General features: G+C 42.1%; 1 protein-coding gene across 2 annotated transcripts in view; it reads left to right on the top strand.

Moving 5' to 3' along the window:
- The window catches only part of gan (gigaxonin), a 97181-nt gene extending 77455 nt beyond the window's left edge, over positions 1-19726 (top strand). For both annotated transcript variants that reach the window (XM_060923643.1, XM_060923644.1), the window contains exon 11: positions 9714-19726. In XM_060923643.1, the coding sequence (XP_060779626.1) occupies positions 9714-9895 (182 nt within the window). In that variant the 3' untranslated portion in view covers positions 9896-19726. The remainder of the gene's footprint in view (positions 1-9713) is intronic.

A 19726-nucleotide genomic window follows, 5' to 3' on the forward strand; every position in this document is an offset into this window, starting at 1 on the left:
AAATCTTTCATTACAATTCAACTCCAGCTTACAGATCCTAAGTTTACTGCGACTGTTTATCAGTCATTCAGAGTGAGCTCCTTCTAGATGCTGTACAGACTCTAGACCAGACAAGTGCCTTCAAAAAGCCTATGAGTGAGTGGAGGGCGTTTTAGTGAGGTCTTTTTGGAATGCTGTGAGTTAAAGGTGGGGTATGAGATTTTGGAATAACGGTTCCTGCAAGCCATAATTTGAAAAGAAACCCGCCCGCCCTCGCCATGCTCCCACCCCGCGTCTCCACCCCTCCTCCCCCTTATAAAGCCTGAGAAAATCAGCCTTTATAATGGGTGTCTATTGCGTTACACACCAGTGGAGCAGAGTGTAAAACTTTCTCATTTAAACTGTGTTTTCAGCCCCAATTTTCACTCCACACACATAATTTTCTCAAAAGTAGTAGCCACACTTGTCCTGATTCACACAATGTGTCTACCTACACGATAGGACTTGCAGTTTTTGAATGAGAAGCCTGAAAGTGAGGAGAGGGCAGCCGCGCAGCCACATAGACTGCCATTATAAACTTGGCAGAAAAGTCACTTGTTTTTAACTCGCTCTAGTGACCTCATTTTTTACACTACAGACAAAAAAATTACATCAGTGTGTTCAGGAGATCCTTGTGACGCTCACTGTGAAAGAATTTTGTGAATATCTCCTTCCGTTTTCGTGTAAATCCCCGTTGTTTGGAGGGAGCGCACTGAGAAAATCCTGCGCTTTCTGTGTAACACTCTGCTGGCTCTCTCTCTCTCTCTCACACACACACACACACACACACACACACACAGAAGGGCCGGGCTGCTCAGGCTTCAGTCTGATTGACGTGTCAGTATCCAATCATTTTGAGGTGGTACCTCGATATGATTGGATGGCGTTTTTCCTTTATTTTACACTGTAGACTGGATTAAAATATTTCGTTTTTGGGTCAAACCTTCTATTGTACTGCTTGCAACATGGGTGTGAGGAGCTTTTCAAGCAATATGGTAAAAAATACTCCTGAAAAAAATCTCATACCCCACCTTTAAGTTCAGTGTTTTGTTTTTTTGGGGGTTTTTTTTGTGCCTGATCTTGTAAACCCCTCGTACACATGAATAGTCAGTGCCCCCAAAATGCACTGTTGCTTTGGCGTTGTGTAAGCACTGTAAGTCAAAATGCGTAGACTTTTTTTTTTTTTGGTGCCTGAGGTCCTGGGGAAGTGGAATCTTAAGAGATGTTTTAATGTTTGAATGTTGAAATGGGAAAAAAAAAAAACTTGTTGCAATGCTACACGTGTCGTCAACTTGATTCAAGATGGTCTCTGGTCTCATATCTAGAGTATTTTGCTAATTACAGGTCACAAAAGGAGAATCTTTTAAGCTAGCAATGCTTAGTTGTAGAATTTAACAATCCTAATATTAGTATATTTATCTTAAATTCAGTTTTTACTGCTAAGACTTTGTCAAGAATTTAAGTGAAATACCCTTAAAATGAAAGAAATAAAAAAGACTTGAATGGCTATATGTAAGAAGTACGATCTTGTTATAAGAACTATTTTGATTATTTTGAGTGAATCAGATCTCGCATAATAATAAGTTCCCCAATCTTATTTTGGAATTATTTCATCTGAAAACAGGTTAGATTTTTCATCTTACTTTAAGAAATCTTACCAAGCCAAATTTGACTAGTTCCATTGGCAGATTTTTTCACCTGATTCAAGTAAATATGCTTTGTTTTAATCTTTTATTTATTTTTGAAAGGCCATTTTTTGCAGTGTATACTGTTGTACCCCATCATTGGACCTCAGGGTAACCATGTGTACCTTTTTAGAGCCAAAAAGGTACATATATGTTCCCAAGCAGTATATGAAGGGTACAAATAAGTACCTTAGAGGATACTGCCCCAGTGACAAGCCAGTCCGTATCGTGAAATACCGTGACCGAGGTCTTGAAAGTACTGAGCGAGGCCCTCTGGGCCGAGGTCAGTATTTAAGGCCGAGGTCACGGTATTTCATCATACGGACCGACCTTAAGCTGGTAAATCATATTTTTTTTCTTTACCAAATTCTAACAGAAAACGAGAGCGCCCGAAAGGTAAAACCGAGCCGAACCGCCATTTTGAATCCTCATTCACGGCTGTAATGCAAATGGCTTCCTCCTCGGTATACAAGTGCACTTCCATGGCAGGAGAACAACTACATTTTGCCGCCTATGTAGTCCTCTATTTATACCAATACGAGTCATTCAGGATTCAGCCATGTTTTTGCTCGGCGTTAGCAACAGTTAGAGGTTTTAGCTTTCTCCTGAAATGTTTTCTTTTATTTCTTCTTCCTCATGGTAGTAAAACTCGCTTTCGCTGTGAACACTGTCGTTATCGCTATCCATGATGTAAAATTAATGCTGTTCTCCTGAGAAATGCTGGCAAAAATTTATAAGATTTTTGATAATCTTATAGATAAATCTTATTAAAAAAAGCTAAATGTTGACAAAAATTGCTACTATGTTTGTTGTTGTGAATGGGCGAGTCTCCAGACAATCAGAGCACAGGATTTGATGGAAACCGGACCCCGAAAAAAATGTTATTCCACCAAATCAAGTCGTACATGAGCTGATAGCCAACGAGGAATAGAGGAGTGGAATAACTGTTTTATTCTATCCACATTCACTGGATTTTGAGAAACGGTGCATTTTTATTTTTTGCAAATTCGATAAATGAAATCTTTATACGAAACGTCCGACAAAAATAATTTCCGCTTAGAATGTAAACAAACCAGCAAAATGACAGTAGCAAATTGTGAAAAATGATATAATAATATTAATAACGCTTGAAAAATAAAAAAGATATGTTCTTACCATCAAATACTTTTATTCCACATTTTGTTGCTTTTTTATTTTTTTTTTTGTGGGTTTTGTTTTCGAGTAGAGTTTTTATTTCGTCCTCAGTTGGTTCAGCAACACACTCCTCCATTTTGTTTTTCTCTACTCACGGTATGGAGCACTTGCATGTGACGTCACAGCCGATCCAGATTGTGACAGACGCCATCTTGTAGGTCAAACGCCATATTCCGCCTTCTACTTCTGCTTTTACTTCTACCTTTTCTTCGGGAAAACCCTACTATATACAATTCTACTACAACGGCTGCGGCTACAAGCTCTCCCTACCTGTGCACGTTTTTTATGTTTGTGTGTATTTTTGCGTGTTGTTCGTCTGTACCGGACTGCAATATCCACTACAACCGTATGGACTTACTGGACATTGGTTTCCAACAGAAAATGACGGTTTGTAGCGATTTCCATCGCATGCACAACATTCCGGACGCGAAAAAAAAAAACATTCTGGACGAGAAAAAAAAAAAAAAAACATTCCGGACGAGACAGCGGGGTCTCCGTGGATTGTTATTGGAAACAAAGCGAAGGAGGCTGCAGGCAGAGCCGGCCCGTTGACTAAGCTCAGAAAACAGCTACTCAAATCTCCACTGCCAAGCCTCTACCTCTCCAACGCCAGATCCATGTAAACAAGACGGACGATTTGGAATTACCTTATTCTATTCTATAATCGGCTGGTCAGTGCTATACTCAATACTTAAGTGACTTACCCGTCCAATGAGGATTCTTGTTACAAGATGCCACATCTGAGTCGCTGACAAATCCTGAATTTCTGTAAAGATAACTGTGCAGAGATTTATAAGCACGCAGTGCTTCACCACTGAACAGCTAGGGAAAGTTAATGAGGTAATTATACACGTCCGGGTATTCCGCTGGCAGTTCAAAATCCGGTCGTGAAAACTCCGTCCGGAAAGCCATAAGGGTCACTAATCTGTAGATCGTTTATTTTAGACATATATCTAGTTATCTGTTCATTAGAAAAATGAGCCATGTAGTCCGTCGGTTGAAATTGATCCATTCTGTACACGAGTGCAGCAGTATTCAGCGGTGTTTTTTACCGACAAGATGGGGGTTGTGTACTTTCCGGTCACGTGACTGCAAGATCTCTATATGAGCTGATATCCTAGTAGCAGAGTCGCCAATCAGAGCGCGCCATTGCTCATATCCGGTGAATGTGGATAGAATGATGTACTTTATTTTCTGAGAGCGTAGCTGCATTACGTTGCGAATCTTTGAGTCCAGCGCTTGCTGATTCCACTGCTTCGGTGTTTTGATTTCTCACGAACATGATATCGAAAGATTCGCAATGTTGCCCTGTGACCTCAGAATTTCTAAACACATCGCAAATTTTGATGAATTTCAGGGTTCTCCACTTTTCAAATACAAAAAGCTGACGGACTTTGGGCTTTTTTGACAGTGAAACTGGCCAGCAAGTGGATGCTAAATCATTGTTAAAATCTCATCTCATCTCATTATCTGTAGCCGCTTTATCCTGTTCTAAAGGGTCGCAGGCAAGCTGGAGCCTATCCCAGCTGACTACGGGCGAAAGGCGGGGTACACCCTGGACAAGTCGCCAGGTCATCACAGGGCTGACACATAGACACAGACAACCATTCACACTCACATTCACACCTACGCTCAATTTAGAGTCACCAGTTAACCTAACCTGCATGTCTTTGGACTGTGGGGGAAACCGGAGCACCCGGAGGAAACCCACACATGCAAACTCCACACAGAAAGGCCCTCGCCGGCCACGGGGCTCGAACCCAGACCTTCTTGCTGTGAGGCGACAGCGCTAACCACTACACCACCGTGCCGCCCATTGTTAAAATCATTTTACAAAAAATTAACACGTTCTTACTGTACATATCTTTATTGCCAATGTGAGACTCATCTGACATTTCACTTGAGACTGATGCGCCTGTTGCGCACCCCTGAATTCATTTTTTTTTTTTCTATGTGTGAAAAATAAATGAACTTCCATGCATAAACAAAATACCCAATTACAATAAATGCATACGTTTTTTACAATACACATAATTAACGTTAATTGGGTGAAACCACTCCAATCCATGCACGAGCTGGTGCGCGTGCCGGCAACTGGCACTACAAAGCCACCGTAGTTCGGGTCCTTTGACCCAGGAACCCGCAAGTCCTGCAGTAAACAACCACAGGGAAGCAACGGGAAAATGCAGCTCTCGCCTCCACAATCACAGATACATCAAATAAAAGACCTGAGCTTAACTAACGTGTGTGTGCTGTTATATGATTACTGTAACTGTGTCTGGTCAGAAAAGACGATAGATAAGCGTAACCGTTCCGTAATAACGCTACAAACACCCGCAAAGTTATTTAGCTGCTGGCTAGCTGCAGCTTGTAGCTTCCAGCGTTACTACGTGTCAGTATAGTGTAACGTGGTGCGGTGTAGTGTAACGCAGGGATGGACCTCAATCTGCAGAGCTCTGGGTCACAATCTGTCTGCAGCCAGCTGGATGGTTTTCTATTGCAATCGCGTGGCCACTTCAGGTCGCCCCGTATGCATTCGTTTAATGGTCTTCTGCGTGTTCAATAGTTACGGAATTATAATAAAGCGAATACTTTACGATTTATTTGGTGTGTACTGATGAAGTTACCTTTTTTTTGTTGTTTTTTTTGGCCAAGGGAAGGGTGGCGGGGCAGAATTATAACATGGTGGTGCCAGTGCCGTATTAAGCCAATGCGGTAGCCTGGGCCCGCCCATCCTAAGCGTGACGCAACACGAGGGCCTGTTGCGAGCTTAGTCTGGCCAGGCAAGCTATCTCCAGCTCTTCCAAGCTCCCGAAAAATCGGGAGCCAATCAACTTTGAGCATCTCCAACGGCCCTGGGTAGAGGCGTGTTCAAGGCAGTGACGTAGTAGAACTGCGACCGGAAGCCATAGATTGTTTACAGAATCTATGCCGAAAGCGCTTCATTCACTAGAAACATTACGAACATGGAGCAAGTTCTCATTGAAAACGGAGCAAAGAGCAGCCCTGGAGGTATTTATTGAAAGGAAGGACGTTTTCGCCTTGCTCCCGACCGGCTTCGGTAAGAGTTTAATCTACCAGTTAGCCCCGTCACGTCACATACGTCAGAGGAAAGAGTGATGTGATTGGTTTAAGCTTCGTCACAGCCTTTTCTGGCTTCGACCAGTAGCAAACTGAGGCATTTCAGGGAGGCGGGTCAACCACGGGCTCTGGGAAACGGTTGGGCTTAATATCTTTGCCAGACTAATAGCTCGCAGAGCTTTGAAGTCGCGTTAGCCAGACTACCAATGCGGTGCCCCTGGGCACTATACCTCAAGTGCCCCCCCCCACCACCACCACCACCACCCTGCGTGCATGCGTTCAGTAACCTCCTGCACACACTCGCAAACCTTGCCCTTTGCTGTCAAAAATAGTAGCATATACATAAACAATAGTACACATAAACAAGGTCATTCTTCCTCATTGAAAATGTATTAAGTAGGCTACATCAGCCCATCAAATTCACTGAAAACAACCAACGGTATGCATGCAGGCATATTGAAATGTCTTATTCAAAAATGAGCAGCATATATTTGTATGTCTCAATAAAAATCTTCAAAGCATCCATACTCCATTCTATCCATATTAAAATGTCTCAATTCAAAATGTGTATCAATTCAAACAGCATCAGCAATTTAAACAGCATCCATCTATATCAGGGGTGGGCAATTATTTTTCCCATGGGGCCACATGAGAAACAGAAAATTTAGTGGAGGGCCGGACCATAAGGCTGAACTAAATTCTGCATAATATTAATTGTATTTCTTTATATAAAGCAATAAATAACATTGTTCTTACAAGCTGCTAAGACTGGTAAGAGTATGGAAAAAACGAGGTTGCCTTACAAACAATGTCATTTATTCAATCAAATTTCCCAAAACAATGGTTAACAAAATGTGAACATTTGTACCATTTTTTCAGTCACATTCACCCCAAAACACAATAAAGACACCACAATATTGTCTTTCTACTCCAAATATCAAGCAAGATACGTCATATTATAATAATGATGCCCACATTTGTAGTCTAATCACCTCATTTGGTGTTTTTTATTTGTTCAGTGAGAGAAATCTAGTCTCTGTTGGTCTTTATCGAGTGCATCAGAGTCAGGTTGAATGTCTGAGGTGGAGATGCGAAGCACAGCTGACAGATGATCATCAGTCCATCCGGTGTAGGAATCAGATCTACAGATCGGCTCGGGCTCCGGCGCCTGCTGGTGACGTCACAGTATGTGATTGGCTGGACCGTTTGAAGGATGACGTACAAGTTTGTGGTTGGTCTGGACAAATTCGCGGGATTAGGTTTTGTGGGATTTCATGTCGCGCGCATTGCGTTTTTGTTGAACACGACTTCAAAATAAAAGCAATGCACATTCAGTCCATGCATGAGTTAAAATTAGAAAATACGTTTATTTTGTAATTTCTAATTAACCTTACGCGGGCCCGTCAGAATGAACCAAAAGGCCGGATGCGGCCCGCGGGCCGGAAAATGCCCAGGCCTGATCTATATCCAGTACAGCATATTCAAATGTGTCAATTCAAAATGTGTATCAGTTAAAATAGCATCGATCTAGGCAACATATTCAAATGTCTCAATTCGAAATATAAATTCAAATAACATCCCTCGTCTTCCTTCTCGTCACCATGGTGTGAACTGATCTCTACCTGGCTTAAAGTGGCTTCGCACATATCCTCCTCCCCGGGGTCTCCCTCGCTCCCATCTTCCTCAAGGGGATCCTCGTCGTCGCCGACCCCTCGGCTAACACTGGCTGTGGTTGCATCTCCCCGGCTAGTGCTAGCAGGGCCATCTCCCTCACTAGCATCGCTGATTTCACTAGCTTCGGCTTCAGCGCTGGTAGTGACAGCAGTTGTCGATGTTTTTATAAAAAAAAAAAAACGATCTAACACTGGAACATTTTTAATTGCAGCTACACGCCTGGAGTCTCTCTCTTTTTTTTATTTTCTCTTCGCACAACCACTCAATTGATGTCTGTCCATTTTTCATTTCTACCGCGGTTTTTAAAAAATTGATACATTTCACCGTAGGTGGACTGGCTCAACTGACAGGTTGAGGAAAGGGGGGTTAATGGTCACATAGGCCACTCTTGCTCAGAAATCAGAATTATGATTATTGTTGTTGTTCTTATGAAATTAGTGTTCATAATGAATTATATATGACTATTTAAAGGTCCCATGGCATGGTGGTTTGTTGATGCTTTAAACGGGCTCGTGGAGGCTTCCGGATGTTATATCCGCAGCCTTTCTCGAAATGAACCCTCGGCACGTAAATATAGCCTCCTGGGAGAAAGCCCCATTTCAGCGCTTTTCCCAGTGCGTCGTTTTGCTAATGAGAAGCAGGAGGCGGGGAAGGGTAGAGGGTGGGGGCGGGCCATGGGGGGAGGGGGAGGGGCTTGACCAAGCTGCGCACACACATACTCGCTGCTATCAGCGCCTGTAGCCACGCTGCTAAGACAAAACCCCGTTCTCCCTCGGACTCCTTTCGTAAACTCAACGTGACACAGAGAACAGAGAGTGAGAGTGTTCGGAGTGGTAGTTTACGAACGTATAATACCCTAGGCTTGAACACGCACTCCATAACCAGAGGATAGAAGCAGCAACTACAGCAACATATCGCTTATCCAACAGAAGACATGCATTGCGGAGCAATAGTCAAACATAAGCTCATAAGTTACAGTCAATTTCCAGACTAAACTCAGTTTAACAGAGCATGCTGCATGCTCTTTAGTTTTGTAGCGCAGATTACCTGGCTAACTGCAGGAAGCGGTTAGCTGCGCAGCTAATGTAGCCATTGCTAGGCTAACGTGGCACCGATTTTAAAACACGGCAAAACGACTTAACAGTTATACACTTACTTGTTCGGTGTTTGTTGCTGATGCGGCAGGGATGCTTGGTACGGACCCAGGCTTCAGTGACCGTTGATGTGCAAAACCTGCCCTGTACTGTCCCAAGTTGTGGAAACATTCCTCAGGAAAATGCTTCCGACAAACATACACCGTCTTAGGTAGACTCGACGGCGTATTATTGGAGTAAATAAAATTAAGCCACTGCGTCTTCAGGGTCTCTCCCGTCGGCAGTAAAAACAGACTCTTTTCTGTGTTGTCACATCCATGTACAGCGCAATTTCCATGTTTCGCTCGCTTAGGTGATGCCATGTTGTTGTGTCCTCTATGGTCTCCTCACTACAACTGGGCGGGGCAATCCATACAGTGGGTGGGAATCCAGAGGGGGGGGTGTGGGGATCATCTCCCTTGCTGACGTAGTAAAGGGAAGAGCTTATCAACGCGCCGTTTTGACGCGCCATTCTCAAATGTTGGGCATAGTTTGGTTTACACATTATGAAATTTCTAGCCACTGGGGTGACTTAAGAAGGTCAGAGGAACTCATTTTAACGTTAAAAAACCTCAGAAAGTGAAAATTTCATGCCATGGGACCTTTAACAGTGTCAAGTGTATAACCATTTTAAGTGTACAAACATTCACGAAAAATATTTTTAAAGTTTCTGTCATGTGGTGCCCCCCCACTGGCTGTGAGTGGTTAGTGCCCCTGGGCACTGTGCCGCAGGCCCATATAGTTAATCCGGCCTTGGGTGGTGCGCCACTTTAAAAGTGCCCGTGGAGAACACTGAATTTTGATTTTAATTAAGGCTTTACGGTGGAGTTTTCCTTTGAGTTTATTATTATTTTTTCTCCCAGAATGCTAGTTATTTTAAGGTTTGTTAGGCTTCTCCTCCACTGTGTGTGTTTGTGTGTGTGCGCAGGTACCAGTTACGACTACGTGCGAGAGTTTCGGCGCAGTACAGGCACTTGGCACCCGACTCGCCCCCTCCTGCCTTCGGACCTGTGTAAGACGGGCTGTGCTCCTCTCCGAATCGCTAACTGTAAGCTGTTCCGGTTGCAGCTGAAACAGGGCCTGTTCCGGATCCGAGTGCCATCCATGTAACGTGCACATCCTCACCCATGTAGTCGTCTTCTCTCTGCTTGCTGATTGGGTACATTTAAAATAAAAAAATAAAAAAAAAAGAAGAAGCACATGTGGCGGTTGGGAATCGCTGGAGTTTAAGCGAGAAAGCTTACTTGAGTGAGTGAGCTGTGTAGGGACATTTTTGTCCGCTTTTGTTTCATGCCTTCTTACAGGAATGTCCTTTATTTTCTTTACTGTAAGGGATTTGAATGTCATTTTGATATGTAGCAGCTTAGCTGCTTTTTTTAGTGTTAATACTGTGTTTTTAGCATGGACCACAGGTTCTTGATTGTTGCTACTGCCTTTTAAGCCAGCACTAATCCAGATAATAGCTTTGATAAATAGATGATGATGATGAGGAGGAGGAGGAGGAGGAGGAGGCAGCTTGACTGTTTTTTTTTTTTTTTTCCTGTTGTGGGTTGTTTTTTTTTCTTTAAATAATTTATAAATTATCTCACACTTGGGTATACTGTTGATGGAAACAGCTTACGACTATCAGGAGAAGAATGATGGGAACAGTGGTGTATTTTTAGCCCATATTAAACACAGCTTTAGATGTAGAAAGTATTAGCCCTCATGGAGTAAAGTCCATGGTAATATACTCCACTCGGGCTTCGCATGCTACATGTGTATAACCAGTAGTAGGAAGTGATCTTTCCTGTATTGATGATAAAACCTTCGTCGAGGATCCTCGCTCGTGTTTGTCACTGTTTGTGTATGTGTGTTTTGAGGGTGACCTTTGAACTGGCTTTCCAGTCACGGCAGACCGTTTTGGCATCCTGTGACCCCATTTGTCGCATGCGTGTCACAGCTGCTGCTGTCTATTCTAATCGGTACAGATTGGCTTCGAGAGAAACTCGTAAGCACACACAGCTGCCCAACGATACAAACGACCCGTGTTAAGCAAACATTTGTGACAGCTTTGTTTTAGGTGTCCTTAATATAATGTTACACGATCACACCTTCTAAAGTACACACACGACTACTTCGGGATTAGAAGCCGCGTCCTTGCACTAAAGAAGTCTGAGCATTATGAGATTAAACTTGTTTGCGTTCTTAATTCTCGGAATGTAAGAGTGCTGATTAATTCGAGATGTTCATCTTGGGTTAAAACCCTGCGTGCGCATCAGCCGTTTTAATTATCCTGTGTTTCAGGTATTGACAATAACATGATCGTGTATTTGTTGACTCAGGTGGCTGTGTACTGGGAACACTCCTGCATCATTTTCGAAGAATTTATTGCAACTTCCCAGGGTCGTTCTGCATACCTCCGTTTTAAACCTGACCCTCTCATCTCTATACAGAACACAACCAGGGACTCGATATGATATGCAGAAACTATCTCCGAGATAGCACATGCTCTACTTTATCACTATTTGACTTGATTATTTATGTTTTTCCTCCTCACTACGCATGATCACTGATAACGTCCGTTCCCTCATCTCCTCTTAAACAGCCTTGACCTTTGCTCTGAAATTGTTAACGCTTCATGTGATGCTTCTGCAGTCAGTCAGTCAGTCAGTCAGTCAGTCGCGACGCCTCTCTACAAGCGTTTATGTAATAACTTAACACCAGAAAGGCTGCATGCACCTTCACGGACACAACACAGCTCACGCCCAACACTTAAACATACAGTGTGTGCGTGCGGATGTGCAAACAAAGGATAACCATGAACACACACTACACATTCCTTCATGTGCCACTGTTTACATTACACGCCAGACCCTTCAGTTAAAATTCATAAAGGTCCAATTATAGAAAATTCCTGGCTTACAAATGACATCTGGATAAGCGGCTAACATGGCTGAACGGTGACGACAATTACGTTTTAACACTTGGCTGTTAACGCTTCTCCATAAACGGTTTATGCTTATAAATAATACACCTCGAAGTAGGAGTGGGCCATGTGAGAAAAATACATAAAGCCATGTCTGATACACAATACAGTATATATTAAATAAAGCAGCATGAAAACAGTCGTGTTGCATTTAAAAGGAAAAAATGAATCAGTTCTATGATTTATACTTTACGATTTAAAAAAAAAAAAACCAGTAATGAAATTTACACAAAGTGGAATTAAGACTAAAACATTGGAATTCTTTGTAATCGTCTGTAAAATTGTTCATATTTTACTATTTTAAGCGTTTCAACCAGCACAAAACTTTAAAGGGGTACCGAATATAATATATACAGTTGCTGATGTGACAAAGTAACGTATTCTTAAGTATTCTATCAAATTTATATACTAGAAAACAACGAAATATCTTGGTAATTGTAAATATAATAGTCGGTAGGGGGCGTCGTGGCTCAGGTGGCTAAGGCGCCATACCATAAATCCTGGGACCCGGGTTCGATTCCGACCCGAGGTCATTTCCCGATCCCTCCCCGTCTCTCTCTCCTGCTCATTTCCTGTCCTGTCTCTGCACTGTCCTATCCAATAAAGGTGAAAAAAGACCCAAAAAAAATCTTTAAAAAAAAAATATATATATATATATATAAAATAGTCGGTAGGGGGCGTCGTGGCTAAGGCGCCATACCATAAATCCTGGGACCCGGGTTCGATTCCGACCCGTCTCTCTCCCGCTCATTTCCTGTCCTGTCTCTGCACTGTCCTATCCAATAAAGGTGAAAAAAGACCCCAAAAAAATCTTAAAAATATATATATAATAGTCGGTACGCTAAACGGCACAAGAGTCGCCATTTTTAAAAGACCGTGACGTCAGCGCTACCCACTGCACTAGGAGAGAAGCGTGTAATCATGGCGTCAGGCGCCATGAAAGCGACAGCTCTGTCGAATCATACGAAGAGATCCCGCAAGACACACTGCAAGCAGGCTATGGCTTAGAAGGGTACCAGTTTGAACCTAGGAGAGGTACTCTCGACTCCGGTGATGACGAAAGAAGAGAAGAAAGCTCGAACTCGCTTGGTGTTTTTCAGCGGAAACGAGTGAAAAGACACGTCTGGAGGATCGTTACGCTTTCCATCGCTCCTGTTATTACACCCGAAAGCAACACACTGTGGCATTGTGTAGCCGATCACTTACAATTCATCCTACTTTCCGATTCACACGTGCTATTCCCAACCTCAATGAGCCGACACAACTGGGCACATACATACGTCATGAGTGTTACGCAGAGAAAATGAACGTGCATTCTGATTGGATACAATTAATATCACGGCGGGCTGTTCAAACTGCGGAAATAGTTTGCTCGAGCTACTTTCAAAACACTATAACTTTCCAACCCCAGAACAAAAAACTTTTGTAAGTCTTGAATAAGGTTCGTTAATGTGTGTTTTATTGTTATATTTACTCTATATATTGCCCTCTGTTCCCCTTTAATACCTAATCAGCTTCTTCTAATCAGAGTTTGTAATTATTATTAAATAATGTTATAAAAAGATATCACGACACTGCCTGTGAAATATTTAAATCACATCGGCTGACGTTGAGTGGTATGTCAGATATGTTCCATTCAGCTAGCAGGATATTGAACGAATCGAAAATGAGTGCTAGCTGAATGGAATATATCTGATATACCACAAAAAAAAAGCCATTATTATTATACATACACATTCCTTTCGGGTGTTCAACGCGTCTTTCTCTTTCAAAATTCTCTCAAAAGCTTCCATATTTAACGAAGCAAACCTGGCAGCCATGTTTGTTTGTTTAAAAATCGTCACGGTCACTCACTAGCGCGGAAGCTTTCCGTCTCCGACGTGTGACATCATGTTGTCTTGACAACCATGCAATATCGTAAACCATATTCAGCGCTCATGGTAGAGTGACATAATACACGTAGGATAAGCGATATGCTAACAATATTGCATGCTATTGAACCAAATGAATGAAACCCGCTAGAAGGGGATAGAACACGTTTTTATTCCATCAAAAAAGTGTCCTGTATGTATAATAATTTATCATAGTATATCGTCTCATGACCCAGCTCTACTTCAAAACACATTGTTTTGTATCAGCACGTCACGTGACTACTTTTGACTAGCGCCACGGACTCTGAACAAATGAGATGCATCTATTCTGAATTCAATGCAAAAAGAATAAACGTGTACTTCTTTTGTTCGTTCATCTTTCAAAACTAAAACAGAATGTTGTAGTAAGCCACGTTGTCAGCAGCTAATCAGACCAGAGAAGGGTAATTAAATAAATTGCAAATCTACGAATATCTGAAAATCTTGGTGTTCCTGGGTGAACTTATCTGTAACTCATCTCTGATCCGATCAGCTGCCTAAAGCCACAGTTGTGTTCAAATAAATAGTAGTGTGTTGAATAAAGTGACATATTTAACAGTTATTCCACGAAATCAAGTCGTACATGAGCTGATAGCCGATGAGGCGCGTAGTGCTGAGTTGGCTGCTTGCCATGTACGACGAGATTGAATGAAATAAGTGTTTTATTCTAGCCACATTCACTGGATTTTGAGAAACTGAGCATTTATGTTTCGCAAATTTGATAAATAAAAACTTTATACAAAGCATCCGACAATCATTTCCGCTTGGAATCTAAACAGACTGGTGAAATGACAGTAGCAATTTGTGAAAAATGCTATAATAATAATAATAATTCTTGAAAAATAAAAAAAGAAGATACACGTTCTTACCATCAAATACTTTTATTCCTTTGTATTTTTGCTGTTTCATTTTCGAGTAGAGTTTTTATTTCGTCCTCAGTTGCTTCAGCAACACGCGCCGCCATTTTGTTTTTCTCTACTCACGGTATATGAGCTGATATCCTAGTAGTAGAGTACCCAATCAGAGCGCACGATTGCTCATAGCCAGTGAATGTCTCATCTCATTATCTCTAACCGCTTTATCCTGTTCTACAGGGTCGCAGGCAAGCTGGAGCCTATCCCAGCTGACTACGGGCGAAAGGCGGGGTACACCCTGGACAAGTCGCCAGGTCATCACAGGGCTGACACATAGACAACCATTCACACTCACATTCACACCTACGCTCAATTTAGAGTCACCAGTTAACCTAACCTGCATGTCTTTGGACTGTGGGGGAAACCGGAGCACCCGGAGGAAACCCACACGGACACGGGGAGAACATGCAAACTCCACACAGAAAGGCCCTCGCTGGCCACGGGGCTCGAACCCGGACCTTCTTGCTGTGAGGCGACAGCGCTAACCACTACACCACCGTGCCGCCCGCCAGTGAATGTGGATAGAATAATTTTTAATAGCTTTGATTTTCCATATTTCAAACGTAGTGGAAACGTTACACATTCAATTCCAAATCAAAGCATGAACAAATTTTATCAGGTCTGTGTTATTCTTTTACAAAAACCAAATAAATGCATATTAAGCTGTTAAAAATAGCAGTGTCAACATTTTTCTCTTCCAACTATTTAGTTGCGTAACCATTGTTTTTGATAACTGCTGTGCATTTGTGTTCCATTGAGCCAATCACCTTCTGGCACCTACTTTATAAACAGGTATTTCAGCCTAGGATGAACGAACTGCATTCCACAGTTCCTGAGGGAACCCTCCAAAAGGGATCAATAAAGTTCTGTCTAATCTGTGAATTGTTGAGTTTTGCTTCAGAAACTACATTTTGAAAGTCACACCACAAGTTTTCAATGGGGTTGAGGTCCAGGGATTGAGCTGCCAGTCCATTATCTCAATCCTTTTTGTCTGGAGCCAAGATGTTGCTCGCTTACTCGTGTGTTTGGGGTCGTTGTCTTGTTGAAACACCCATTTCAGAGGCATTTCCTCTTCGGCATACGGCAACATGATCTCTTCAAGTATTCTGATGTATTCAGACTGATCCATGATCCCTGGTACACTACCGTTCAAAAGTTTGGGGTCACCCAGACAATTTTGTGTTTTCCATGAAAAGTCACACTTTTATTTCCCACCATAAGTTGTAAAATGAATAGAAAATATAGTCAAGCCATTTTTCTGGCCATTTTGAGCATTTAATCGAGCCCACAAATGTGATGCTCCAGAAACTCAATCTGCTCAAAGGAAGGTCAGTTTTATAGCTTCTCTAAAGAGCTCAACTGTTTTCAGCTGTGCTAACATGATTGTACAAGGGTTTTCTAATCATCCATTAGCCTTCTGAGGCAATGAGCAAACACATTGTACCATTAGAACACTGGAGTGAGAGTTGCTGGAAATGGGCCTCTATACACCTATGGAGATATTGCACCAAAAACCAGACATTTGCAGCTAGAATAGTCATTTACCACATTAGCAATGTATAGAGTGGATTTCTGATTAGTTTAAAGTGATCTTCATTGAAAAGAACAGTGCTTTTCTTTCAAAAATAAGGACATTTCAAAGTGACCCTAAACTTTTGAACGGTAGTGTATATGATGATTAAGCCCAACATCATTGTATGAAAAACATCCCCATCCCATGATTTTTGCACCACCACCATGCTTCACGATCTTCACAGTGTACTGTGGCTTCAATTCAGTACCCCATGACCACCAGACCCTAAAAGAACGATTTTACTCTCATTAGTCCACATGTTGTTACACCATTTCTCTTTGGGCCAATCACGGTGTTCCTTAGTAAATTTGAACCGATTCTGCACATACCGTTTTGGTTTTTTGAGTGCCCCCCCAACAATGGTGCTTTACGGGGGCTTCTTGTTGAGAGCTTAGCTTCAATCAAACGTCTTCTGATTGTAACAGTACTTGCAGGTGATTTTAGATTATCTGACCATAAGGCCAATGAGCTATCGCCATGGCGTGGCGTCCGTCCGACGTCCACAATCCGGTTAAATCGTATCTCCTCCGTCAGTTCTCCACGGATTTCCATTCCGATTGTTTTGTTTGAAAGAACTCATCACTCCTCACAAAACTTGTCATTGTTTTGCAAGTCTTTTGCTAACAAGTTAATAATTAGGCCAAATTAACGAATTTTCCAGGCCTCTCATGAGAATTTCATCTCCCCTCTCTCTCTCTCTCTCTCTCTCATTTCTCCTCCGATTCCAGTTCTCACTGATGTTTTGGGTAGATCTTCCCTTGAGGAACAAAACTTGGTCCTTTTGTTTGTTGATGTTCCATTTGTTTACAACTTTATTTTCATTTAAATCGTGTCTCCTCCCTCGGTTCTCAATGGATTTCAGTTCTGATTGTTTTATTTGAAAGAACTAGACCTTCTGCACAACACTTGGTCATTGTATTGCCAGTTTTTTACTAACAAATTAGTCATTAGGTCAACTTCACACATTTTCTTCAGACTAGAATTGTATCTCCGCTCTCGTTTATCATGCAAATTCAGTTCTGATCGATGTTTTGGGTCGATCTTCCCTCGGGGAACAAAATTTAGTCCTTTGTTGATTTTCCTGTTGGAAACAATTTGTCGTGGAGGTTGGTCCTCTCTCACGTCGTCACATTTCAGTTCTGTTTGATGAATTTGGTCGTCATGGTTGTTTTGCTGGTCGTCCAGATGAGCTACTACGTCCTTGACGTTCTGGTAGATCATCTTGGATCTTCCTGGATGTGATGATTTGCTGAATCTTTGCCATTCTTACTGCTGTTCTATCTGTTTTAACAGTAGTTGCTCGTTTTCTTCTATGTGTTTTGGGATTTTGTTGCTATTTTAAAGCATTTGAGATCATTTTAGCGGAGCATTCTATAATTTGCTGCACTTCTTTATACATTTTCCCCTCTCCAGTCAACTTTTTAATCAAATTACGTTGTTCCTCCGAACTATATTTGGAACGACCCATTTTACTTAGCAGTTCATAAGGAAGTCTATTTTATAACTATTTGTGAAACATTTGCTTTGGTTCTTCCTTTGTAAAGGACAATCAATGACTCCTGTTTTTTCACAGAATAAATGAATGAACTCTGTAATTAAACTTCACACTGCTATTATTTCGAACACGCCCCTTTCAATGAATGAGTCAGTTACTCAGAGCAAGCAGCGTGCATGTCATGACAGTTGGGTTTGTTGTTTTTCTGTTACACTACTACATCTGTAAGTAAATTATATGCCATGCGGAAATATCACTACTACTAATAAGTGTTTCATCAGGTTGCTGATGTTGTCCTGCTTAATTTTTTTTTAAAACACAACTAATTTACATATACACTATTTGGCCAAAAGTTTGTGAATGCATGGGATGATGTGGTCAGGCATTACACCCGTATGTGCTTGTTGAATTTGCCATTCCAGATTTAGTCCCATTCTGCCATTATAATAATCTCCACTCTTCTTCTGGGAAGGCTTTCCACTAGATTTTGTAGTGTAGCTGTGGGGATTTTTACTCATTCAGCCACAAGAGCATTAATGCTCATAAAGATCAGGGACTGATATTGGATGAGGAGGCCTGGGATGCAGTCGGTGTTCCAGTTCGTCTCAAAGGCGTTCAGTGGGGTTGAGGTTGGGGCTCTGTGCAGGACACTCACTTTCTTCTGCTCCAACTTTAGCAAACCATGTCGTCAGGGAGCTTGTTTTGTGCACAGTGGCGTTGCCATGCTGGAGCAGGCTTGGGCCTGTTAGTTCCAGTGAAGGGAAAGTGTAATGCTCCAGGATACAAAGACGTTCTGTACAGTTGTGTTTTCTTCTTTGATACAACAGTTCAGGTTTTTATACTACCGTTCAAAAGTTTGGGGTCACCCAGACAATTTTGTGTTTTTCCATGAAAAGTCACACTTTTATTTCCCACCATAAGTTGTAAAATGAATAGAAAATATAGTCCAGACATTTTTCTGGCCATTTTGAGCATTTAATCGACCCCACAAATGTGATGCTCCAGAAACTCAATCTGCTCAAAGGAAGGTCAGTTTTCTAGCTTCTCTAAAGAGCTCAACTGTTTTCAGCTGTGCTAACATGATTGTACAAGGGTTTTCTAATCATCCATTAGCCTTCTGAGGCAATGAGCAAACACACTGTACCATTAGAACACTGGAGTGAGAGTTGCTGGAAATGGGCCTCTATACACCTATGGAGATATTGCACCAAAAACCAGACATTTGCAGCTAGAATAGTCATTTACCACATTAGCAATGTATAGAGTGGATTTCTGATTAGTTTAAAGTGATCTTCATTGAAAAGAACAGTGCTTTTCTTTCAAAAATAAGGACATTTCAAAGTGACCCCAAACTTTTGAACGGTAGTGTATATGCCAAAAGTATTTGCTCACCCATCCAAATTATCGGAATCAGGTGTTCCAATCACTTCCATGGCCACAGGTGTATAAAATCAAGCACCTCGGCATGCAGACTGTTTTTACAGTTTGGAGCTGGCCCCTTCCTCTTCCAACATGACTGTGCACCAGTGCACAAAGCAAGGTCCATAAAGACATGGATGACAGAGTCTGGTGTGGATGAACTTGACTGGCCTGCACAGAGTCCTGACCTCAACCCGATAGAACACCTTTGGGATGAATTAGAGCGGAGACTGAGAAACAGGCCTTCTCGTCCAACATCAGTGTGTGACCTCACAAATGCGCTTCTGGTAGAATGGTCAAAAATTCCCATAAACACACTCCTAAACCTTGTGGACAGCCTTCCCAGAAGAGTTGAAGCTGTTCTAGCTGCAAAGGGTGGACCGACGTCATATTGAACCCTATGGATTAGGAATGGGATATCACTTAAGCTCATATGTGAGTCAAGGCAGGTGAGCGAATACTTTTGGCAATATAGTGTGTGTGTGTATCTCTAGCCGCTTTATCCTGTTCTACAGGGTCGCAGGCAAGCTGGAGCCTATCCCAGCTGACTACGGGCAAAAGGCGGGGTACACCCTGGACAAGTCGCTAGGTCATCACAGGGCTGACACATAGACACAGACAACCATTCACACTCACATTCACACCTACGCTCAATTTAGAGT

The sequence above is a fragment of the Neoarius graeffei genome, chromosome 6, assembly GCF_027579695.1.
Source record: "Neoarius graeffei isolate fNeoGra1 chromosome 6, fNeoGra1.pri, whole genome shotgun sequence".
NCBI lineage: Eukaryota > Metazoa > Chordata > Actinopteri > Siluriformes > Ariidae > Neoarius > Neoarius graeffei.